Genomic DNA, 25,740 nt, shown 5'->3' on the forward strand with positions numbered 1-25,740 from the left:
AGTAAGTACGGTGTTGATCTGCCAACCCTCAGTCTTTGATACGAATGTTTTGGTTGTTCACTCAATGTTGCAACCCTACTCGGTGAAAAACTGCCTTAGCACTTGTAATTTGCTTCTCGTAAATTCAGATGGTACCCAATGCAACATAGCAACAGGTCCTAGATAAAATCAAAATTATGGGGCTTCGACATCATCTTTGAATGCGCCGCAGAAATAGAGTCATCGGTACCTGCGTTATTCAGGCATTAATGATAACTTTCAAAGGCAGGCTATGATATCAAAATTCCATTATTTAAAGGTTTGTTATCCTTGCGATTCCTGATTCTGTTCACTGTCTATCTTTCAGTGGCAATGGCGGCGTGGTTAGATCTGGTCTCGGACTCCACAGGCTGGACCTTGGTAGACACGGGGCGAATGGATGAACTCGTGCAAGGAATGACCCATCCTAATACACAATTTCCTTCGGTGGTATACTTTGCCGGAAATGGTAGCCGAATCAAGGCACTTCGCGCGCTCTTTCCCCTGAACAACGTTACGCGTAGAGGACCAGCTGGCCTGGCTCGACTTCATCTGAGCACAAAAACTGCCAACACTCAGCATCCTGTCCTTTTTGCGGAAAGCAGTCTGTCCAGCGTTTCCGGGCTTGGCGAATCCAGTCTGCGTCGCTGGTCATCTGACAATCTCCGACGTTATCGTATTCTCCAAGATGGGTCTCGACAAGCATCGGAGATACAGGAGCAAGTCATTTCCCAGATGCTTTTGCCATGGACCAATATCCTTTGTCTATTCGTAGATACTCACTCTGAATTACGTGATGCCTGCCGGCTGCTAAAAAGGCGTCGCCAACCTGTCACTATAGGTTCTCAGCCCACTGCAGATTTGATGCGTGTCATGATAGTTCTAACATCAGCTCAATATTCCGAGCTTGAGAATATTTCGAAAGTTTACCATAAATTGAATTCGGCCGGGATACCCAGTAAGGGCGTCGCAGTCCTAGACCTACGTGATAGGTACGAATTGTCCCCGCCAGCAGCTTTCGAGCCATTACGTCGTCTCATTATCAATGAGACTCAAGACATCCGCACGGAACAAACTTCTCACGGACTCTCCTTTTCGGCTATACATCTAAATGCCCTTTGGACGCGAACTCTGCGTCTAGACACCGGGGCCTCGGAACCTACTATTCTGGATTGCCTTCAAGTTGCGCGGGAAAGTCATCGGCTCAATTACATTACGACTGAATGCCTGGTCGAGTTTATCAACCACGCAAACAAATATTCCTATGCCGAAGATGTAATTCACATCTTTGTAGCTTCAGCATTGTTAATGAATGCCTATCCTCCTGGAATGCACGGTGAGTAGCGTATTTATTAACAACAACCTTCCTCAAACTGACAAATATAGCGTTCCATCCCGACCTTGTTTTTGACGCGCTTTATCGAAGGCAGTGCTCGCAAGCATTTTGTACACAGGTGGAAGACGGCGAGAAACATTGCGATGCTGTGTTCGCTCACTTTAAGCGGCTTTTCTACTCAATGGGTCCAACCAATTCGTCTGCGACTATCAGAAGGGATGTTTTGAGGTGTAACCACCTTCAATGGAGTGGGCTTAATTCAACAACAACTTGTTTCTATTGCTTGTGTCGATCACCGGAACATATGATGGCGTGCCGGCATGCAATCTGCGATACCTGCGTTGTGGTCTTCGGGACACCAAACAAAAGCGCTGAGTATCATTTTGACTTTACCAAATGCCCATTGTGTCAAAAGCCTTCACTGCTCACAATTCGTCAATTACCGCCCACGAAACGACCGCTTGTGCTTAGTTTAGATGGTGGTGGGGTCCGTGGAATTATTCAGCTAGGTCTCCTCCGTGCACTGGAAAGGCGCCTGGGACACGGGATATACATGTTTGATATATTTGATCTGACTGCAGGCACAAGCGTTGGTAAGTGGCTACTCTCGAGACATCAGCAATAACCTGTTCACCCTTTATTTGGCCCTTTGTTCGCACGTAACTTTGGGGTGTCCAATTATCTGACCATAGATCAGGGGCTCTTAACGAGATAGATCTCATCTTGAACGGCTCCACAGCTGAAGAAAGCTTTCGCAGATTCCCTGCTCTTGCCCAAAAGGTTTTCAAGTTGGTCTCACCTCCTTCGCAAAAGCTCTCCGTCGTCGGCTGGGCTAAATGGGTCAAATGCCTGGCTGGTATCCTGGCAGATGGTCAATATGATGCCAATAACCTGGATAATACTCTCAAAGAAGCAGTTGATCCGGAGCGGCGCATGTTCGATGTGAGCACAACTCGTTCTGCGGGCAGTCGAGTAGCTATTATTACGAGTCGGATCTCTGATGGGAAAGCTTGCGTGCTCGCAAATTATCGTGGTATTGGTCAACGCGCCGTCGATTCAGCATACCAATTTCTGAGGCCGGAAGAAGAAAGCCAGAATCCATTTCTGTGGGAAGCGTGAGTTCTGCTGATTCTATGCCACTTGTTCCTGAATCCTGGATTAGTTCCAGGCCTATCTTCAGAAAGCTGATATGGCCATTTTACAGAGCCCGATGCAGTGTTGCTGCTCCTTGGTAAGTAGTGTTAGTTAGAGGTTATACATTTCGCTGCTCAGGCTAATAGTCAAATAGGTTTTTCCAAACAAAAACTCTCCCTGGATTTGGTCCGTTACAGGATGGGGGAGTGCGGGCCAACAATCCCTTGGCAATATCATTGAAGGAATCTGCTACTATCTGGCCTGCACACGGAACACATGATCTGGTCTTGTCGGTTGGTACTGGAGTCTCAAGTTCTGAGGTTAAGGCGGAAGATGCCCCTCTAGGGGGCATTCTTCAAGACGGGGCTGTTCCACGCATTATCAGAGCAACCATGTCCTCGCCATCCATGGATGGTGAACAGGGCTTTTATGAGGCCCTCAATTATGTTCCAGACCCCATGAGAGCACATATATTCCGACTCAACCACGCCCTACCTTGGCCATTACCCAGGCTAGATGATGTGGACAAATTGGTTGATCTTGCTGGATTATCATACAGCGTCCCAGATGAGCTCGTCCGTGCGATACTGGCCACAGGCTTTTTATTTTTTGAATTGGACCAAATACCTATCAGAAAGCAAGGAAATTTCTATTGTGAAGGCTCAATTCTCTGTTCAAGTCCCAATGCTAGTGGTTTGATCAAAAAAGTGCTCGCTGAGTTCCCAAGCCCTCGGTTCCAAACTGCGGATGGATATCACCTTGGACTGATTGGCAACGATGACGAGTGTCATGGATGTGGGTACTATCGTAAAAAGGTCGCTTTTACTGTTAATAGTCTGGAAGAAGTCATCTCTATCGAGATTGCCAACTCGTCTTTCCAGCACAAGATTGGCGGCTTTCCGAAGTCGATGCAGGAAATTCTCGGTAACCAACAAGCATACGCATGTTTTGGCCGTTCTGACCATTTAGATACTTGTTGGCCTCCAAGAAGGGCATGCTACTGCGTTCGGGGAACCAAACGGCGGATCCAATTTTCGGAACCTTCCCCAGAGAGGAAGAGACGTCGATTGTAGAATTTGGTGCTTGGGCATTTACAGTCATTGCTTACGCCCAACTCTTGAGCCTCTGGGGTCGCTAAGTGAGATAATTGTAATCTTGACTTCTGAGATATTACCATTCTATTCATAGCAGTCTCGCACAAGATTGTATTAGAATAAAGTTATTTTCTAACCCAAACTATACTGTAACCCATTATTAAATCACAATGGGTCTATACAAAGAACCAAGTTAATTTCCAGTTGATCTGGACTTTGTGGTGTATAATAATATAGCCTTATGTTTCCCTCTGGATAAATCAATCAGTTCATACCTCTGAACTTACAATAATATCGCCTTAAGGTTACCTGATACGGACTTACGTGTGGGCTTAAAAGGGTGAAATTGAAATATGAATCTTTTTACTTAATTGAGGCCTTGTATCAGCACCCTCCGGGTTGGCAATCTCATGTGCCAGCATTGTGTGTCTAGGGGGTAGTCTGCTTTCAAAATCTACTTACTGTACACTATTACTGTCATTTCAACAAACTCCCGGCTATCGATGTTGCAGCTCAGCAAAAGAATCAGGCTAATTATTCCTTATCAGTGGAGGAATTTTCGAGACCCAAGAATCGAGATTTTCCTCTACTTCTTTATACTTGAGTTCTACTGCTGCTCTAGCTCCAGTTCAGGACCAAAATCCCCTTACCTTGCAAATAGTTAATTCACTAGTCACAGCGGCAGCGGCTACGGTTACAATGACCCAGCCTCTGAATCAAATCATTGCAATGGCGATCGGACATTCATGACACCGCCACCAATGCATCCCCACCCAGTTCATGCGGTATAAGCGAAAATGGGGAGGATGACTTGGTTCTTGCATTGTCGCGGGATATTGTGACAGCTTTTATCTTGGTTGTGTGAGGCGCCTGTGGTAGATTTTGTTAACAAAACGAATCTTCAAGGACTCCACTTCAATTATTCGTATAAACATACTTTCTTCGATTTTGAGAGTCTTGGCGGCCTCGGATCTTTCCTCCTCTAGACAGGTGTTCGAGATCGATTCAAGCTCGGGGGACAAAATAAACCTGGGGCTTTGACCATATTCCAATTGGCATGGCCTCAAGCCACAAGTCGAATTCGTCAGTACTGGTTTGGAATTTTTCCGTGGAACGTGAGAGCCTCCGGCACCAAAAGTCGCACAAAATTCTGGTGTACTCAAAAGCTCAGTGTACCCATCAGAATGATCCTGCTCTGATGCGTGCTGCTTGCCACAGTCGTCGCTGGCATCTTCGTATATAACGATAGGGTTGGCTTCCGAGCCCAACTTATCACACGATACTCGAGTACTGACCATGGTGCCTCTTTTAGAGTAAATAGGAGGGACCTACCCCTAGCTGATTAGCAAGTAAACTTCTTAGACAGAGTAATCCTTTGATACCTTGAGCTATCATTGCTTTATCAAAGCCGTGTTAAATGGGCGGTCGTGATATTAGGGATTAAATAGATGTATTTATATACAAGGATAAGGGAATTCAAGAGCCTTGAAATGCTTAAGCTCCCAGGAGGTATGGTCGGGCTTACGTTTGGTGCCCATCCGCTCTTGGGAATTGCGCGAGGTGAACAGACGGACGGATGTATGGATTACCTCATTTGTATATATATACAGACGCGCTCGAAATCAGTTTCGCCGCTTTACTCTCTCCAAGTCTATTTTAATTTCTATAGCTCCATGCATTTCACGGTTAATCTGACCATATTTGGCAGTATCCCAGCATAGTAATAGAAAACGCCATGAAAATAGACATCGTATCATGGCTGTATGAACTATTCTGACCATCAATTGCGGGGCCAGCCACAGCCTAGAATTTAAATATCGTTATAGTAAAGTCCTTCTGTTTGATCTCATAACAGTGGACCATTCGTTAATGCCGCGTGGGAAGCGACGATCTGTTCCGGATTGGATCCCCCGCTGAACGAAGAAACCACGATCCGGGTCATCAAGAATGAGTTCATAATCTAGGTGATCTTCCAATACCGCTTGGCATATTTTCTGCACATCAGGTCTGCACGCCGCGTCGGTGGCGCGTGAATCCATTTGCAGCCTCACGTCAGCTTCGCAGGGCCCATGAATAATGATGTGCGCCTCATACGGAACCCTTTCTGAAAATTCCTGGAAACCTTAATTATCTTAAAATACAATATAGCGTTTTTAGTAATCTACAAGCAGCTAAACTGCAGTAGTATGTATATAATGGCCATTCTTCTCTCCTTTCTTCTTTTCTTTACAGCCACCGTTTAAGCTTAGAACGTTTTCTTCTCTCCCCTACCTCTCCTCTTTCCTTTAATCAGCACTCAGTACTAGTTCGGCTAAAAATGTTAGTTCGCCGGTCTTTTACCTATATGCTACGATTTTGATTGACAACCCAAAGGATTGATTCTTTGCCAGGTTTACTCAAACAACATGGACTCTTCAACGTCCAAGTATAAGAGGTCGGCCGAGTCCTTGGCCGAGGCTAAAGCAAAGCGCCAGTGTGACCGAGCTCAGTCTTCAAGCTCAATCCGCGATAATTTTTGTAGCCTTCCACCTATACGGAGACAACCTATATGAGAACTTCAAAGGTCTTTCAGATTCGAATCAAAGGGTATATACATCGAGAATATTTTGAGGCCTTAAGATCAATTCCTCGAATCGATTTCATCGTGCTTCAGCAATATGACAAGGGCGACCAGTTAAACCAGGATGAGCTAGAAGCTACCAAAATGTTTCAGGAAAAAATGAAAAAGAAATGGAGCTCGGTAAATTCGATCCAATGGTACTGGGTCGAAGACAGCAGAGGAAGTTTGTGAAATGGGACGACGACAAACTTTGGTGGAACCCGTGTACGTGAAGTTTTGAGTTGAAGGATGCTCAAATTTTTTAACGAATGCCATTCATCAGGCAATTCGAAAACTCACTACGGGACCGTGGCTTTTTATACCATATATCGTCCTCACTTCTGCTCTATCGCCTAACACTTCTAATGGGTGACTTTGAATCCATTTCAACCGACGGATATAAATCTTGTTGGGAAATGCGCTTTACCATACAGATGGTTTCATTCCTACGACCCTGGGATAGTAAGGGAGGGCCGAGGGCATCATTTTATGGGTCAAAGCAGTCTCAGAATGATGCCTTGGAATTTGTCAACCTTTTGACAACATACAAATCTCCCCATACTTATGATGGAACGATAGCTGGGGCGGTAGCTTGATCTGTAGTTGGCATGTTCCGTTGGATGGTATGTATGCCCGGCGTTTACGGTCAATACATACATGTATGTTGGGTTTTATAGAGTTTATTACATTCGGCTTCTAAGGTTCTAAACACATGTCATTTGTATCACATATCATCACATCATCATTCCAGTTTTTCATTGTTTAATATTATAAGAATCTCAATGTCCACAAGCATTACCATTCACCTGTCCATCGTGGCATACACTCCGCAAAACCCTAATCCGATATTAGTCTCGCGGTAGCGAATCACTTTATGCCAGCAATTTTTGTGTCAGTCAATGATCGTTCCCAGCGTGATCTGACCAAATGTTTCAACGAAGCCGAAATTGTTCGGGCTCCTATCGAGAAACGGGTTCCTAGAAACAAATGGCGCTTTCCTAGGAGGAATGGAAAGCGTTCATCAAGTGCAACATAGAAGCTCCGATTGTAGGGAAGATCACCCAAGTCATGAAGGCTCCACTAAACACTTGGACCATCCAACCCACGAGAAATTCCACTATACCTGCCTTGGTGGCGGTTAGTCTTTGCCCTCCGGTTTCTGATGCTCTTTCTAGGATAAGACTTTTAGTAGTAAATTTTGCTGAGAGTTCCTAGGAGCCAATATCCTATAATACAATGTAGCGTTTTTAGTAATGTACGGGCTGCGAAAATGCAGTGGTAAGCTTGTGTGTATATAAGGGCTATCCTTTGTGTCTACTAGTATCCATAGACCCCATATATCGTGATCCGATCATATGCATCGCAGCCGCTGAACCAGCGCCCCGAAAAGTGGTTTTCTATACCCATTGCGATAAGAAGCCTGGACTCGCGCAACGCGTTGTCATCACGTGAGCCTTGGCGCTAGTTGTTCCCTAACCCGTGGCACTAACCCCCCTGCGCTCCAGGTCAACGGACGACTTGAGGTTGATGCGGAGACTGGCCCACCCAACAGTTCTCACATCCAGTGGGGACTTAAAGCTGAAACAATATTGACCTCAGTAAATGGCGGGGCAAAGTCTACTCACAATAGTGACATGGATTATGTCAGATTAGTATCCGACAATATCCTACAATCTCAGAAGAACAAGATGGTAGGCACCCCAGGAAGCTGTCAGCCTATCAATATCAACTTCAATGGGATGCAATCTTCCCCGCAACAAGACACGTCCGACCCAACCACAGCCTCAGCAGTGGTTCTGCCACCCAATGACCAAGTCATGGAAGACCTCAATCTTACTAAGAGACGAAGCTGTCAAAGATTACAGCGCATGGCATGAATCGAATGTTGGTGACGAAAATCTGAAAGCACAGTTTCGGCAAGCATGCAATGTGGCGTTAGCCAATGGTCTTGATCTTAGACTGATTCACGAGGATCAAGATCCCTCATTCTTCATCGACAAAGGGATTGTGGTGGGTATTGCACGCCAATTTGTGAGAGATATTGGCCAATGGGTTAAGTGTGTAAGAAATGCCACGTTGGACGACCAAGCTACGCAGGCCGCAGCTTGAACCCACATGAAGGCATAAGAAGGCGCTCATATACAAACTAGATTGGCTTTTAAATCACTTCTGTCTTATGCAAATCCTTAAGTTAATGATTAAACCACAACTGTACACACAAAAGTAGAGCTGGCAGAGAATTGAGTAACTTGTAGCTGGTAGTATGTATTGTATCATTGTCAGGCCTAACTCCAGAACGCCTCTAACGCTACCAACTAGCCATGGGTGTCAATGACCACCCCAGAATGTCGGAAATGACCCAAGGCACTCTGTTTTCGAGATCCAACAACCTCAACGAACCGCTCGAGGAAAGTTTGAAATCCTTGTTCTGGGTCTTCTTCATACCGCACAAAGTTCCGCCTAATATATGCCTTTAGCTCAGAGAAAAACTCCTCGATAGGATTCAAGTCGGGTGAGTAAGGTGGTAGATACACGAGCTTTACCCCTGCTTCGATGCACATTTCCTCAATACGATCAGAATGGTGGAAAGATGCGTTATCCATAACTAGAACGGACTTTGGTTCAGGCCATCTCCCACAATGCCGAAGAAGCTGACCAATGAAGTCCTCGAAGACTGCAGCATCCGTGGAGCACTGGAATACACGAGAGAGCAAAATCCCATCTTGGCAATATGCGGGTAGTATCTGGTACCGCTGGTCACATGGAAGTTGGCTACCTGCAACGGCGCCGTGCCTAACGGAGACCAGCCAGTCCTTCGGAACCCGATTCGCTTATCGCACCCAGACTCATCCACGTAGACCAAATGGTACGACTGAAAGTCTGACAGGTTATGTACAGTACGTGCCGAAACTGGTGCAACCGGCTACACTCTTCGAGTGATTTTCTAACCTCACCGCCAAGAGACACTAGACCATATTATGAATAGCACCGGAATATTAATATTCCCGTACCAATCTCGATACCGTCATTTACTTTTTTTAAAATACGGCGCCTCGTCTCGTAACTGTATTGGCGATCCAAGGGAACTAGAATTTTCCATGGAAATGCAAACAAGTCAAACACTAGAGCTGGAGCATCTGGCGACCTGTCACTTCCCTCCAGCTCATGTCCAAGTGACGGTCTGGGGGGCTTACTCGGCACCAGACCTTGCAAATAGTGACTTGCATTACTTGCTTACTGTACCTGCAGCCTACTCATGAACCTGCTTATCATAATACTCAGCCTGTCAGCCACAGTCCTCTCTTCTTGACGCACTGTAACACACTTGGTGGAAGCTAACACACAACCATGTTAATAGACTCCTCAGTGGCATCTTCTGCCTTGGGGGGATGACTTACACTCCTTTCAACGATGATGATGATGCTTACCGACCTGAACTGCCCGATCTATGGGAACGGACTCCCTCGTATGCCCCTACCCCTGGTTACCCAGACCGCGAATGGACGCCATCAGTAATCTGCCCTTCACCCGATCCCGAGGATATAGTTGGTGAAAGTTCACCTTCCTTGCATCGACATCCGTCCGACCAGCAGAGTTTTGATCTTGTGGTTGAACGTGCAGATGGATGTGCATGGGATGAACAATCTCCGGACCGTATCTACTACCAGATCGAGTGGAGGGTTAAATTGAACAATCGAGTTGTGGTCAAGGATACAAAACAAGACCTGACTTAACCGCCTAGATCCTACTGGGAACAGATAAAAGAGGACGCTTGTAATATTCTACGACGGAAGACAGCCCGTGGCCGACGGGTGAGACTAGATGATACTGATATGGTGTTATCGGTGAACTCCCAACGGGACATTGACAAACACTTTGAAGGTACTAGGGTTGATTGGACAGTGGTCGAGAAACAGCTCCTAGCGTGGGCCTATCTATTCCGTCGTGGCAAGAAGATCCGGCTTTAGATATCGATCAACTATAGAGAGGACAGTGGACCTCTTCCTTCTAGAACGGATAAGAGAGGAAAGTCATCGGTGACTACACGGATGCTCGCTAACCGAGACGCTTAGATTGACGCCGAGCAGGTCTCCGGCCAACATTCCGTCTGGCGCGATGTGTATCGTGTCATGCGATGTCCCGGGCCTCTATGTCGCTACGAAGGACAATATTGCTGGCAAGATCCAGAGGGAAAAAGGCACCATAGATTGAAGACACACTATCTGAAGGCCCTCGTTAAATATGTGGAGTAAGGTGGGGTTCTCGAGACCCACGCTGATGTCCCTGACAGTGTTCGCGAGCAGCTCTATGCCGAGGAGAACCAGCGTCTGGACAAAAAAAAGAAAGCTGCGGAGAATTCTACAACGGGTTCAATATGTCCTCCAATCAATATCACTGTCCTTCTAGCAGGATCATCTCAGCAATCGATACATCCTTCCGCTAATGACGCCATGCCCAACGGGCCCGGCTGTGCCGAATCAATCATGGTTGACGGCCTGCTAGATGTCGCTGTGGACGAATATACTGAATGGCAGCAATCGCGGGTGAGCAACGAGACTTTCAGGGAGAACATCAGCAAGGCACGCGATGTGACCCTCGAAAATTGTTTCGACCTCATGCAGATTTATGAGGATCAAGACCCAGGTTTCTTTGTTAAGCACGGCGTGAAAGTAGGTGCCGCCCGGCGGTTCGTTCGTGACATCGGCCTTTGGGTGAAACGACGCAAAGAAGCGACTTGTATCGAAAATATTCATTTAGTCTAGATATATTATGTGCTTTGATTAGATAACAGCCTACACTGGCATGATACGTTTATCCCTTTGCATGGGTTCGGAATGAACTGTAATTTCTTTCGGCGATCATACTGCTATAACAAAACAGGTAAGCTTGCTCTAAAGACCTTTCCCAACACGCTGGTACCGTATCACGGTAGAGAAGATATTGTCGGATATTAATTTGACATAATCCATGTCACTATTGTGAGTAGACTTTGTCCGCTATTTAATGAGGTCAATATTGCTTCAGCTTCAAGTCCCCACTGGATGTGAGACCTGCTGGGTGGGGCCAGTCTCCGCATCAATTTTTGGAGGTATCAACCTTGAGTCGTCTGTTGACCTGGAGCGCAAGGGGGTTAGTGCCACGGGTTAGGGGCCTTTTAGCAACTTAGACCTGTTATCGATCCTATTGGTGCACCCCTATGCCTGCCATTGCTCGGTGGTACATCTCCTCAGCCTCCTATAGCTTCCCTTGATTTCTGTAAAGGTGGGTGCATAGATAGAAATATAGATAATCGGTGCGCTAGTGTTCGAGTCAAGCTGCTACAGTGAAATAACGGTAAGCCATACCGGTATATGATGACGTGCTATTTCTATGCAAATAGCCCACGAAGTTTGGAGCGAATGGCTCTGTGCTTGGAATCTTTGGGATGCACTCAGCCTGCTGGCCTCAGGCTGTACTTAAAGCACCGTGATAATACTAACAACCGTTTCGGGAATACCTTGGTCATGTGCAAGGACCAGCGTGTCCTCAGTCCCAGGGAAATTGACACGGCCTTAACGATGTAAACTCCCAGCTCTTTGTCTACTAATTCCCCTCTTCCGCCCCGAGTACCGCCGCTCAATTCCGTAGTCCTGCAGACATTTCTCCCCGGGGAATTTGGGTGGTCCACCAAGACTGGCTAGAACGGCTTTATTGTTGGCCGTCAAATCATCCAGTACACCTATTTCATCCTCCGAAAACCATTTAGGAATGATCCACACCCGAAATGGTATTAGAGCGATGATCAACACAGGGAAACCTGGGAAATGAAAAACCGTTAGTCGCGTTTGTGAAGCTAAACAGGAGAAAAGTGATACCAATAGCAGCAATTGTCTCGGAGATGGCGACGCAGGCTGCGACCCCAATGAGCTGACACGCAATCCACAGTAGGACCTTGCGGTTCCGCACTTTCAGAAGAGGTTCGTCACGTTGCACAAAACGGTCCTCCCGCATTAGGTAAATCGCTTTTTCCATGATGCCGCTAGATCCAACAGAGCCCCATCCCACAATGAAAAACACGCCTGCGAACACCGCAGCAGGCATAGTGTGGAGAACGATTAGGAGGGGGCCCGTCATAGTGCCAATAATAGCCAGACCCATGACGAAATGCGATACGCGTTGTTCTACCACTGCAGTTGCCTTGACTATCGAACGGCGGATCTCGGCCCCCTCTCCTTCCTCAGTTGGCACAATGCAGAGATCCGTTTCATAGACTGTCAATGAATCTGTGTGTACGGGTGCCTGGCACGGGTTATTAATACTTTCAGAACTAGATTGGAAACTCAATTTGGCTTTCATACCTGCGGAACCAATCCGTTAGGGAAAGGAATACCAATGATGCCCGAAATAAATGTGGTGCATCCGAGAAGGAAAAAGTCCCAATGGAACCCAGCAGGCTTCTTCAATGGGAATTGCCGCGCTTGTGCCGTCAGGCTACTGACGTTCTAGCTATAAGTTAGCACCGTAGCTAGAAGTGAGTCTCCATTCCCCGGATAGAGTCTCATACATGATCATAGTAGAAGAGCAGCATGACCAGAAATCCAAACGGCAGCGCCACGAAAATCCATTTAGCGTCCAGTTCCCAAAAGTGAATCAGCCAGCCTCGCGACTGCGTCGGGTAAAAGGCTTTGCTGATAGGGACACGGGATATATCCGCTGCTTTGAGAGGACCAGGGATGTGCGAAAATCCAACCCAGAAAACCGTCCCGATCTATTTTTTTAAAAAAAGAGAGGAAAGATCGTTAGCGGTTCCGAATGGTAGCTGGACCTATTCAGACTCCACATACCACGTATGCATAATCCGCCAGCAAACCCCGGAAAGCAGGCCGCCAGACGGTACTCGACCCAATGGTCTCTAGGCTGTAGATTGTCAGAAAATAGAGTATTGCGATCATGCAACTCATAAAGCCAGCGGTATTCCCTTTGCTAGTGAACTCGCTGATCAGTTCCTGCACACCCTTGCCTGGCCTCGGGGTTAATAATTGTTCTTCTTGACGTTGAGGTAGATTTTAGCAAGCAAAACTGACTGATGTAAATCGTTCCGACATAAAAGCCAAATGTTTCGCTCGAGAAATCCGTGGCGTAGCGCATGTAGTCGCACATGTTGCAGAAAGCAACAATCCAGTGGAATATGGCGCCCCAGATACCCACCCAGCACATAAATTGGGGGTAGATAGAGGGCTCATAGATATTTATAATGTCATATATGGTGTAGTTGAACAAAGAGATCAACCCCGTAATACCGACGATGGTAAGAGGCTGCACTGCAAGGATGCTGAATACCATCGCCGCCAGGGCGGATGAGAAGAGCGCTTCATTGATGCCATAAAATTGCCCAGTTCTCCGGTGCATATCCAGAGTATACGCTATGGCCGGGAGCATACTAGAGAACATGTATTAGCCTTGAGTTTGGTCGCGAGCTATGGTAACCCACTTCACAAAGTACATGCGAATGATACTGGCGACCGTTCTATACGTCCATGCATCGCGGATATCACTGCAGTAATAAGGGAGACGCCTCCGGACATCGTGATACATCCCCCTTCCGATCCGAAGGATACGCACGCTCTTCCACCCCGTGAGGTTGTCGTAAGTATAGGACGCAGCTAAATAATCTTTCGGCAGAGCTGGAGAGGGCACCCCAGAATGCTCGGATGTCGACATTGTAGACAGCTGCTCACGGATGCTCTGAAAAAGAGGGTGGAGGCAAGAGAAGGATGGTGGCAACGAGTAGGAGGGACGGCTATATAATAATCAGATTCTAGCAGGAGCAGTGTGCTAGTTGCTAGTCTGATGGCCCCAACCAAACACGCCCTAACCAAATCCATCCGAGTCTCGGGTTTTAAAGCTTGCGTCATTTGTTTTCAGTGCGTGGGACTCCGCTAGCATACCCAACACTCCAAGCCCCTTTGCTCGATAGATATTTCTCCTATTTACGTAGGCCAGCACCGCTCAATGTATCGTCCAACTTAGCTTGCTGTCCGGTACTTCATATAGTTCTCTCGCCTTCGCGACGGCAAACACATATCCGTTTCCTATGAAAGAGCCGAAACAAAAGCCCATCATCGCGTCACTGTGAGGTCGTGCCAAGCCTGGATTCTTTTGGAATCGGATGAGTCATCTCATTCTGCCCGGGCAGAACTTTGTGGGGACGGGGCAAATGCAACTGATCCCGTTAGGTAACAACCAACTCAACTGACGATGCATCCGATCGTGCACCACCCGGTCGTGACGAAGTTATCGGATTTATTCGAGAATGCAGATTTCACTAATCGTCTAGCTTCAACACTGGCCTCTTTCGGCCCTCACGATGGTGTCTGCCTGCGTATCGACGCGGTAGTATGCACTTCGAACAGCCTTGAACCGAAAGTCACCACAAAGTATGACAAGTCGCTGCCTCTGGTATGGAATGATTGGACGAAGCCCTACCTTCATTGATAACACTATTCCTTCCTAGGGATGGTTGAGCGTGGAAAACAACGAGATTCTGACGACAACGCCGAGCCAGGTTACCTCTTTGAAATTCCCAGTATCGGTAAGTTTAGCGTTCTACGATGTATTAGAGACTATCAGACACTAAACCGGAGATCCTTGGAATAGTCAAAGTTTGATTTGCAATCCGGTCATGGGTATCCAGTGACCTCCCCGTCCACATCAATGGATGGCTTTGACAATCCCAGACATAAGACCGTCAGTGGGCTACGACCGTCAAAATCATCTGCCATAGCAGTGGCGACAGAGGATTCAGGGTCAGATAGCGATGCAGAAACCGGGAGTCGTCTGCGACCTTCCAACGTAAGAATCGAACCGTCAGTCCGGCAATTTCACAGCGATACCCGCATTCCTCAGCGCAAGAAGCCCACGAAGGACGCAGCTGTCCCCACCCTGCAGCCCTCTTCTATAGATAAGTTTATCGCGGGGCTCTGGCGGCAGGTGCATTCCCCTGTCTCTTTGAGTGTCTCGTTTCCGGTGCGTTTTCCATTGAGTCTACGCCAGTCAGATCTACCATCGCCTGACTAAAGTGCAGGACCGTAGACCAGAATTCAGCCTGGGAACGGGCGTCAGCCAAGCAGTACGTGTGAATTATTCCCACTAGGGAAGTGGGATTTGTGATATTCTAATAGCGATGCTTATAGGTTTTTCGGGCTATCAATGGTTTGTGCAAGAAATACTATGACCAGAGCCGGTCATCACGGGCTCTGGAAATAGTAGTGCAAGCATACTGGGTGGAATGCTATGAAGCACGTATTGCATCAATTCGTCTCGAGTACCCAAGCTATACGAACGCCGAAGCTCGAATGGCAGCTCTAAAAGAAGCCTGCAGCACATTAACGTGGCATGAAAAGGAGCTCAGAAACAGGATGTAAGTCCTTCTTTTGGGTTATGGTTCAACCGCCCCTTCCTTATGTCTGCACGTCAGAACTCATTGTTGACTAATTTCAAGGGCGATTTGGCGTGGCTACAAAGAAATTAAAGATTCTGGGGGTTGGGCTAGCCTAATATTTGCTGGGTCCGGTATTTACCGCGTGTGCAAATATAGGATAGGCTTTGATAACGGACTCTTGTCTCAGTTGCGCCACATCGCTTCTAGCCTTGAAGTCGCCGCAGATACTCTCCATCCTGGTTGGCGAGACCTTCTCCGAGTTGTTAGCCAAAACGGGTCTTGTCGATACGCTGGTCACCCTCATGAATGGGTCACGGTAGATACTGGTCCAGCATTGCCGCTTAAAAGCACCTACTCCCATCTGAAATTGCCAAACGGCTTCGATTATCAGTTCGTGGACGACTGCGTGATCGATCACAATGTGTTCGGTGGAGACGACCCTCGACGCGGGCTGGAAATTGATCCTGATATTTGTCAACTGTGCAAGGAACAACAGACCGATGATGTGATCTCCAATCGCTGTTCTTGTTTCCCGGCTTTGTTTGGTGGTGTTCGTTATTCCCTTCCTGTCCAGTTGTATCACACAACTAGTGGGAAGAATAACGGGGTGATCGCCCGCTGTGTACGTTGCATGCAGATACCCCTTCCGGTCTCTGCCAATCGCCCTTAATACAGTGATTACTAACGTTTGAAAGGAATTCGAACGAGGCACAGCTATTGCAGAGTTTGTCGGTCTCGTCACTCAAGGGATTGAAGGTCTGGACGTGATGATGGGCGGAAGCCCAGAACGACCATATCAGGTCTTCCAAGGCCAAATGGGCAATTTTACTCGCTTCGTCAATCACTCGTGCCGCCCCAATAGCCAGTTTCAGAAGTTCTACTGGCGTGGGATAGAACGCATACTCGTGGTCTCTCGCGGAGTGACCGCCGGAAGTGAAATTACGGTGGATTATTCGGATTCCTACTGGGGGAAGCTGAAGAAGAATTGTCTATGTGGGGAGACTGGCTGCCGTTTCGCCCATCAGGCAGAGACATAGGCGACATGTCTTTGCCAAATACATTATGTTGCACAAGTGTATCACTCGTCTCGGTTAGAATGCGGTCGAGAGTGTGTAGAAGAGGGTTGCGCTCGGGGAAATTATGGGGAACTGCAAAATCACTTCGCCAAGCAGCGAGCTGATGGGCCCTTCTATCGACTGATACCCGGATATCAAGTCCTCATCGCACGGTAGATCCGCCATCCCCCCGGCTTCTCGATGTCCACCGCGCCATTGCACTTATTATGAAACTTAGCGGCGCTGGCGAATATATTGAGAGAGTCTTTCGTGATATGGAGGAGCTGGATGTCAGAGAAGATGGATCGACACATTTGGGATATCTTGCAGGCTTACGACTTGGCGGGTGGTTAGATACCCTATCAGTGCATTAGAAGTTGGTACGATGATATCAGCATGTCGAAGAATTTATGTATTTCGTATCTCTGAATGTTGCCGGAGTTCAAATACAACGTGGTTCGGAATAATGCCCGTAAACGAATCCGTTCTAGTTAGCCGGTGAGGTTAGTCCCGAACTTTGCTGTCGCAGTAGCGCTATATCTCTACAGCTAGGCCAGCGTGCCGAAAATGTCCCTCCGCGCTTTTCTCCCTCGCACCAACAACGTCAACACACCATTCGAGGAAGTTGTCGAATCCTTGCTCTGGATTTTCTTCGTAGGATTGCCAATTACGCCGGATAAAGGCCTTCAGCTCAGCAAAATACTCCTCTATAGGATTCAAATCAGGAGAATATGGAGGCAAATACACTAGCTTTACGCCAGCTTCTGAGCACATCTGTTCAATTCTGCCCGAGTGATGAAAGGATGCGTTATCCATCACTAGCACAGACTTCGGCTCGGGCCATTTCCCACAGTGCTGGAGAAGCTGCTCGATAAAATCCTCAAAGACGGATGCGTCAGTTGTACCCTGGAACACTCGAGACAAAACAATGCCATCTTGGGCATAGGCAGGCAGTATCTGGTATCGCTGATCACGATGAAATTTCGACACTTGAACCGGTGCAGTACCAAGGGGAGACCAACCCGTTCGCCGGAAGCCTATCCTTTTATCACATCCAGATTCATCGACATAGACAAGGTGGTAAGACTTGAAGTCTGAGATAAAATGATGGTATTCGTCCCGAAGGTCAAGGTTGCGTTCTCGTGCCTTGACCCGAGCAGTCTTTTTTGACCAGCCTTTGGACTTAAGGGCGCGACTGACGCTCGATTTCGTTGTTTGAAGAGCGAATTCGTCCCACAGAAAAACCACCATCTCGTCCAGATATAAGGCAGGCTTTTCAATCAGATGGTCGCACAAAGCCTCGAGCATGATTGGAGTTATACTACGGGGTCGTCCGCCTTTAATTGGCGGTGCTTTGACACTGCCAAACATTCTTATATTGGAAGAGATTCTCGAGATGGTGCTCTTGTTGCAACCAGCGGCCTGTGCCATCTTAGTTATAGATAGTTCGCCACTGTGGATCATGTCATAGATAAGCTCATGCTTGGAAGGAGCTAGGTTTGGAGCCATCTTTGGTTGGACCACTCGTGGTTGATCGTTAAGTACGCCTCCCCAGGAAAAGCTGCTTCGGAGGAGGGGCATGGAGGTGTCAGATGTATTGAAATTACAAGCGAATACATTCCTGAAATTACCATGTAACCTACGTACGAGCAAATACACAAGCAACTGCCGGAAGAACTCCCAATATAGACTAGTGTGACTTGGCCCAAGGGGCAGGAAAGTCAATCGAAGAGTGTAGTGGTTGCACCGGTTTCGGGACGTACTGTACTGTACCAGGTATTGAACCCCAACAAAGAAGACTATAATTTTTTGGATGCAAATCGCAAGGTACCCAGCCATAGAAAGGTTATCCTGGCCTCTTGCTGAAAGCATCCAAGGGTACTACTAGGTCTGGTTTGATTGATAGTTGCCCGTGCTAATTCAGCGTAGCCTTGGGTGGAGATCATCCCAACAGCCACGCCGTGGAACAAGGTCAGATCACTTTTCCATTTACGATTCTTTGATCACTAGGCTATAAACTCCCTTCTCTTGTGAGCATAATCACAGGATTGTCAGTCAAGATGACACTCCTTCGACTAACTGAGACCGATCACAGGTCAGCAGCACAATTGGGGTGGTTGGGTAAAGAGTGAAGCTGGGTATGCGGTTTAACAGCGTGTCGAGTCTGTTGGGAGGCTCAACTGAAGGTAAGAGAGGTAAACCAGACACCATCTCGCGACCTAGGACGGTCAAGGCCGTGCTAGACTTCGCTGAAGCGTCCCAACTGTTCCAGAGGCGCGCACCATGAAAGCAGTCTAACAACGTGAGCGGCAACCAGGCCACGATAGGCCTGGACGATGCTCTAAGTTCGTTTTCAGGAAGTGGATCACTCTACATGTACATACACGGATAAAGATAGAGCTGTGGCCTGCGTATCTCTTTGCGAGTTAATTTAACCCTAGACCAAAATACGACTCCGTACTCGACCTAATCTAGAACCCAACTTTGCGAGAGGTCGGGGTAAATAAAATCTACTACTGTTGCTGCTGATGCATCTCGTTTTGCGAAAGAGTGTTCGAGAAAGAATTTCTGCTTGCAACTGGTGAAACTGATTTCGATCCATCTTGGACAACAATTGTGTGTCGTTATTATAATAACTCAACGGATTAGAACAGAGCAGCCTTTGGTGATTCCGTGATATATCTAACCTTGGCCGTGATTCTCTGAAACTTGTCACTGATATTAGGTCGTAAACGACCAGGCTCGTGTTAGATTCAAAGTCTCTCTTGCGATGAGCTTTTAATGACAGTGTCCTTATTTTATGAGTGCCCGATACAGAAGGATATGAATATTCTATACTCTTGCTACGTGCCAACGGTGAGATATATGGCATGTTAAACGATCGAGTTATCGAGTTATGAAAGCAAGGGCCGAATTGATTTTCCTGCGCAGCCTACGTAAATGAGCCGAAGGGTGTTCACGTGGTCGGCTTTGCCGCCCTCAAACTAGAAAAACTAGCCATCATCCTTCCACATTTCCGGCCGTTCATAGAAGATGAATCCATAGGCGCAAGCAAGGACATGCGCTGACTGCAATTCCAGTTCTCCAACCAAATCATAAATTACTGTCTGAAACGGTCTAATCTTGTATGTTAAATTTATATGTTAAAAATTCTGGACGGGGCCAACACTGTCGTTTTTGTGCCCCTTAATACCAGACGTATGAGACATTCCGGCAGGAAGAGTCTCAGAATCCCGTGAGAATTCCATAATAACATAATTCTCACGCGAAAGTTTGATTTTGCTATTTTGTATGAAGGCATCTTTTTGTAAAATAGGTAAGAATCTGGTGTAACATTAGCACCAGAGGTCTTCCGGAGAGATTGCTATTAATGCAAGACCTACCCTTCATTGTCAGCTAGTACCTCCACCCACACCGAGTCTGTCCTCTGGTCAGACAGCCAGCAATATTGGAGCAGTGAGCTTAAAAGTGGTGCTAGACTCTGTGCTCTGCTGAAATGGTCGTTTCCAATGCAGAACCGAATACCACGATCCGGCTCTTTGACTTCACCAAGCACATGACGAAGGCAATCCTCACGCACCCAGAATACCTCAAAATAGCTGGTCCGGCATCCGTCGCTTTGAATCACCTTTCGCAACTTGAAGAACTTGTAAAAGAGAGAAAGACCCAGACAAATCACCAGTGTGGCTCCTGTGACAATAGTTGTCACAAGGGCCATGACTGACCAGACTCCGTCTTGTGAAGCGCAAACATTTACGATCGTAGTCAACAACCCAGCCGCTGCATTCAAGGATGCTGGCCTGCCATTCAATCAGTTCTAGTTGGTTTATTTCTCGGGACTGCCTTACATAAAGAGTTTATTAGTCAGCCAGGAGTAATTAGCCTTGTACCTGTTGAATAGCCACCCCAAGACCGTCGCACCAGTTATTAGGAATAGGCAGGAGAATACAAGAAGTGGCGGATTTTGGATGGTGTTAAGGAGTACCCGCCCTGCGTTGTTCTTTTCCAATGTCTTTTCCACGCTATTCGATTTCTTCAAAGAGGTAAAAGTGCCAGGAATAACCAAATAGCCGGCAAGCAGAACCCAGTTTGCTCCGCTGGCGAGGAGGTTATAAATCCAGTTCATCTGCGCCTCTTCTTTGAGCATCCTTGTGTATGAGGTTTCATTTCCCGAGGTTGCATGGAATCCCGCTTGACTCATGCGCTGGTCTTCAATCGTATCTGTATTATTTCGTTGTTGAATCCAAGTTCGAAGAGATTTTAATGATCGAACCATCATGCCGGCGAAGAAAGTCGTCAATAGAGCAGATAACCGACAAATCAATCGGTTTCACACGTCCTGATTATTTATATATCTAGTGCGAGCTCCCATGAAGTTAAGGAAGCCAAAAGACGCTCCCTCAATTTTCTTGATATTTACTTAAGGTTGGCTATCTTCTATTCTAGCCTCCTCATAAACAAATGACTGCCAGCATCTTTATTATAGAGACCTAGTTTACCTTTCCCAAGAGGAGCTATTTAGAGCCCTATCTTCTTCCATGGCTTCAAGATAATGAAGGTTCGCTCTAAATGGCAACAGCTGAGAAATTCCGGCCTCATCAAAAGCGGAATTCTATTTTTCTCCCTTGAAAATCGGTCACCAAGAACACACCTATTATTCGAATATCCTGGATTTGGCCTTCTTCTAGATGGATGTATAGTACAGCACCAACCTTAGCCACTAGTAAGTACGGTGTTGATCTGCCAACCCTCAGTCTTTGATACGAATGTTTTGGTTGTTCACTCAATGTTGCAACCCTACTCGGTGAAAAACTGCCTTAGCACTTGTAATTTGCTTCTCGTAAATTCAGATGGTACCCAATGCAACATAGCAACAGGTCCTAGATAAAATCAAAATTATGGGGCTTCGACATCATCTTTGAATGCGCCGCAGAAATAGAGTCATCGGTACCTGCGTTATTCAGGCATTAATGATAACTTTCAAAGGCAGGCTATGATATCAAAATTCCATTATTTAAAGATTTGTTATCCTTGCGATTCCTGATTCTGTTCACTGTCTATCTTTCAGTGGCAATGGCGGCGTGGTTAGATCTGGTCTCGGACTCCACAGGCTGGACCTTGGTAGACACGGGGCGAATGGATGAACTCGTGCAAGGAATGACCCATCCTAATACACAATTTCCTTCGGTGGTATACTTTGCCGGAAATGGTAGCCGAATCAAGGCACTTCGCGCGCTCTTTCCCCTGAACAACGTTACGCGTAGAGGACCAGCTGGCCTGGCTCGACTTCATCTGAGCACAAAAACTGCCAACACTCAGCATCCTGTCCTTTTTGCGGAAAGCAGTCTGTCCAGCGTTTCCGGGCTTGGCGAATCCAGTCTGCGTCGCTGGTCATCTGACAATCTCCGACGTTATCGTATTCTCCAAGATGGGTCTCGACAAGCATCGGAGATACAGGAGCAAGTCATTTCCCAGATGCTTTTGCCATGGACCAATATCCTTTGTCTATTCGTAGATACTCACTCTGAATTACGTGATGCCTGCCGGCTGCTAAAAAGGCGTCGCCAACCTGTCACTATAGGTTCTCAGCCCACTGCAGATTTGATGCGTGTCATGATAGTTCTAACATCAGCTCAATATTCCGAGCTTGAGAATATTTCGAAAGTTTACCATAAATTGAATTCGGCCGGGATACCCAGTAAGGGCGTCGCAGTCCTAGACCTACGTGATAGGTACGAATTGTCCCCGCCAGCAGCTTTCGAGCCATTACGTCGTCTCATTATCAATGAGACTCAAGACATCCGCACGGAACAAACTTCTCACGGACTCTCCTTTTCGGCTATACATCTAAATGCCCTTTGGACGCGAACTCTGCGTCTAGACACCGGGGCCTCGGAACCTACTATTCTGGACTGCCTTCAAGTTGCGCGGGAAAGTCATCGGCTCAATTACATTACGACTGAATGCCTGGTCGAGTTTATCAACCACGCAAACAAATATTCCTATGCCGAAGATGTAATTCACATCTTTGTAGCTTCAGCATTGTTAATGAATGCCTATCCTCCTGGAATGCACGGTGAGTAGCGTATTTATTAACAACAACCTTCCTCAAACTGACAAATATAGCGTTCCATCCCGGCCTTGTTTTTGACGCGCTTTATCGAAGGCAGTGCTCGCAAGCATTTTGTACACAGGTGGAAGACGGCGAGAAACATTGCGATGCTGTGTTCGCTCACTTTAAGCGGCTTTTCTACTCAATGGGTCCAACCAATTCGTCTGCGACTATCAGAAGGGATGTTTTGAGGTGTAACCACCTTCAATGGAGTGGGCTTAATTCAACAACAACTTGTTTCTATTGCTTGTGTCGATCACCGGAACATATGATGGCGTGCCGGCATGCAATCTGCGATACCTGCGTTGTGGTCTTCGGGACACCAAACAAAAGCGCTGAGTATCATTTTGACTTTACCAAATGCCCATTGTGTCAAAAGCCTTCACTGCTCACAATTCGTCAATTACCGCCCACGAAACGACCGCTTGTGCTTAGTTTAGATGGTGGTGGGGTCCGTGGAATTATTCAGCTAGGTCTCCTCCGTGCACTGGAAAGGCGCCTGGGACACGGGATATACATGTTTGATATATTTGATCTGACTGCAGGCACAAGCGTTGGTAAGTGGCTACTCTCGAGACATCAGCAATAACCTGTTCACCCTTTATTTGGCCCTTTGTTCGCACGTAACTTTGGGGTGTCCAATTATCTGACCATAGATCAGGGGCTCTTAACGAGATAGATCTCATCTTGAACGGCTCCACAGCTGAAGAAAGCTTTCGCAGATTCCCTGCTCTTGCCCAAAAGGTTTTCAAGTTGGTCTCACCTCCTTCGCAAAAGCTCTCCGTCGTCGGCTGGGCTAAATGGGTCAAATGCCTGGCTGGTATCCTGGCAGATGGTCAATATGATGCCAATAACCTGGATAATACTCTCAAAGAAGCAGTTGATCCGGAGCGGCGCATGTTCGATGTGAGCACAACTCGTTCTGCGGGCAGTCGAGTAGCTATTATTACGAGTCGGATCTCTGATGGGAAAGCTTGCGTGCTCGCAAATTATCGTGGTATTGGTCAACGCGCCGTCGATTCAGCATACCAATTTCTGAGGCCGGAAGAAGAAAGCCAGAATCCATTTCTGTGGGAAGCGTGAGTTCTGCTGATTCTATGCCACTTGTTCCTGAATCCTGGATTAGTTCCAGGCCTATCTTCAGAAAGCTGATATGGCCATTTTACAGAGCCCGATGCAGTGTTGCTGCTCCTTGGTAAGTAGTGTTAGTTAGAGGTTATACATTTCGCTGCTCAGGCTAATAGTCAAATAGGTTTTTCCAAACAAAAACTCTCCCTGGATTTGGTCCGTTACAGGATGGGGGAGTGCGGGCCAACAATCCCTTGGCAATATCATTGAAGGAATCTGCTACTATCTGGCCTGCACACGGAACACATGATCTGGTCTTGTCGGTTGGTACTGGAGTCTCAAGTTCTGAGGTTAAGGCGGAAGATGCCCCTCTAGGGGGCATTCTTCAAGACGGGGCTGTTCCACGCATTATCAGAGCAACCATGTCCTCGCCATCCATGGATGGTGAACAGGGCTTTTATGAGGCCCTCAATTATGTTCCAGACCCCATGAGAGCACATATATTCCGACTCAACCACGCCCTACCTTGGCCATTACCCAGGCTAGATGATGTGGACAAATTGGTTGATCTTGCTGGATTATCATACAGCGTCCCAGATGAGCTCGTCCGTGCGATACTGGCCACAGGCTTTTTATTTTTTGAATTGGACCAAATACCTATCAGAAAGCAAGGAAATTTCTATTGTGAAGGCTCAATTCTCTGTTCAAGTCCCAATGCTAGTGGTTTGATCAAAAAAGTGCTCGCTGAGTTCCCAAGCCCTCGGTTCCAAACTGCGGATGGATATCACCTTGGACTGATTGGCAACGATGACGAGTGTCATGGATGTGGGTACTATCGTAAAAAGGTCGCTTTTACTGTTAATAGTCTGGAAGAAGTTATATCTATCGAGATTGCCAACTCGTCTTTTCAGCACAAGATTGGCGGCTTTCCGAAGTCGATGCAGGAAATTCTCGGTAACCAACAAGCATACGCATGTTTTGGCCGTTCTGACCATTTAGATACTTGTTGGCCTCCAAGAAGGGCATGCTACTGCGTTCGGGGAACCAAACGGCGAGTCCAATTTTCGGAACCTTCCCCAGAGAGGAAGAAACGTCGATTGTAGAATTTGGTGCTTGGACATTTACAGTCATTGCTTACGCTCAACCCTTGAGCCTCTGGGGTCGCTAAGTGAGATAATTGTAATCTTGACTTCTGAGATATTACTATTCTATTCATAGCAGTCTCGCACAAGATTGTATTAAAATAAAGATATTTTCCAACCCAAACTATACTGTAACCCATTATTAAATCCCAATGGTGTATGCAAAAAGCCAAGTTGATTACCAATTAATTTGGACTATGTGGTGTATATATAGCCTTATGTTTCCCTCTGAATAAATCAATCAGTTCATACCTCTGAACTTACAACAATATCGTCTTAAGGTTACCTGATTCGGACTTACGTGTGGGCTTAAAAGGGTGAAGTTGAAATATGAATATTTTTGCTTAATTGAGGCATTGTATCAGCACCCCTCCACTTTGCAATCTCATGTGCCCTTCCATTTAGGACAACGTGCGACGAAAAGTGAGGTTTTTGAATAACCTCATGCCAACGTCATAAACCGTGCTGTGGATGCCGCAAATTCTTATAATGTTCGAGTATATCTCTGCGTTAAGTATCCATCCAGCATTGTGTGTCTAGCGGGTAATCTGCTTTCGAAATCTACTGTACACTATTACTGTCATTTCAAAAAACTCCAGGCTATCGAGATTGAAGCACAGCAAAGGAACCAGGGTGATTATTCCTTATCAGTGGAGGAATTTTTGAGACTCAAGAATCGAGAATTTCCTCTACTTCTTTATACTTAAGTTCTACTACTGCTCTAGCTCCAGGTCAGAATCAAAATCCCTTACCTTGCAAAT

General features: G+C 46.8%; 5 protein-coding genes across 5 annotated transcripts; 3 read left to right on the forward strand and 2 right to left on the reverse strand.

The window, feature by feature from the left end:
• Nucleotides 1-351: 351 nt before the first annotated feature.
• Nucleotides 352-3,626, forward strand: N7537_010416 (uncharacterized protein; the record flags this gene model as incomplete). The annotated part of the gene is made up of 6 exons (XM_056901470.1): nt 352-1,354; nt 1,405-1,947; nt 2,052-2,469; nt 2,559-2,585; nt 2,643-3,392; nt 3,458-3,626. 6 exons carry the CDS (start codon nt 352-354, stop codon nt 3,624-3,626), a joined length of 2,910 nt encoding a protein of 969 aa, XP_056750138.1.
• A 734-nt stretch (nt 3,627-4,360) lies between these two features.
• On the reverse strand, nt 4,361-4,880 carry N7537_010417 (uncharacterized protein; the record flags this gene model as incomplete). Its single annotated transcript, XM_056901471.1, has 2 exons — nt 4,361-4,452; nt 4,520-4,880. 2 exons carry the CDS (start codon nt 4,878-4,880, stop codon nt 4,361-4,363), a joined length of 453 nt encoding a protein of 150 aa, XP_056750139.1.
• A 9,539-nt stretch (nt 4,881-14,419) lies between these two features.
• N7537_010418 (uncharacterized protein) lies at nt 14,420-16,639 on the forward strand (the record flags this gene model as incomplete). The annotated part of the gene is made up of 7 exons (XM_056901472.1): nt 14,420-14,620; nt 14,676-14,753; nt 14,819-15,187; nt 15,246-15,290; nt 15,355-15,581; nt 15,663-16,224; nt 16,298-16,639. 7 exons carry the CDS (start codon nt 14,420-14,422, stop codon nt 16,637-16,639), a joined length of 1,824 nt encoding a protein of 607 aa, XP_056750140.1.
• A 3,161-nt stretch (nt 16,640-19,800) lies between these two features.
• Nucleotides 19,801-20,933, reverse strand: N7537_010419 (uncharacterized protein; the record flags this gene model as incomplete). Its single annotated transcript, XM_056901473.1, has 3 exons — nt 19,801-19,939; nt 20,041-20,457; nt 20,548-20,933. The coding sequence occupies 3 exons, from the start codon at nt 20,931-20,933 to the stop codon at nt 19,801-19,803; spliced, it is 942 nt and encodes a 313-aa protein (XP_056750141.1).
• Nucleotides 20,934-21,730: 797 nt separating this feature from the next.
• N7537_010420 (patatin-like phospholipase family protein) lies at nt 21,731-24,940 on the forward strand (the record flags this gene model as incomplete). Its single annotated transcript, XM_056901474.1, has 5 exons — nt 21,731-22,733; nt 22,784-23,326; nt 23,431-23,848; nt 23,938-23,964; nt 24,022-24,940. The coding sequence occupies 5 exons, from the start codon at nt 21,731-21,733 to the stop codon at nt 24,938-24,940; spliced, it is 2,910 nt and encodes a 969-aa protein (XP_056750142.1).
• Nucleotides 24,941-25,740: the final 800 nt, after the last annotated feature.

Source organism: Penicillium hordei (assembly GCF_028827395.1).
Source record: "Penicillium hordei strain IBT 12815 chromosome Unknown utg000005l_segment0_segment0, whole genome shotgun sequence".
Classification (NCBI taxonomy): Eukaryota; Fungi; Ascomycota; class Eurotiomycetes; order Eurotiales; family Aspergillaceae; genus Penicillium; species Penicillium hordei.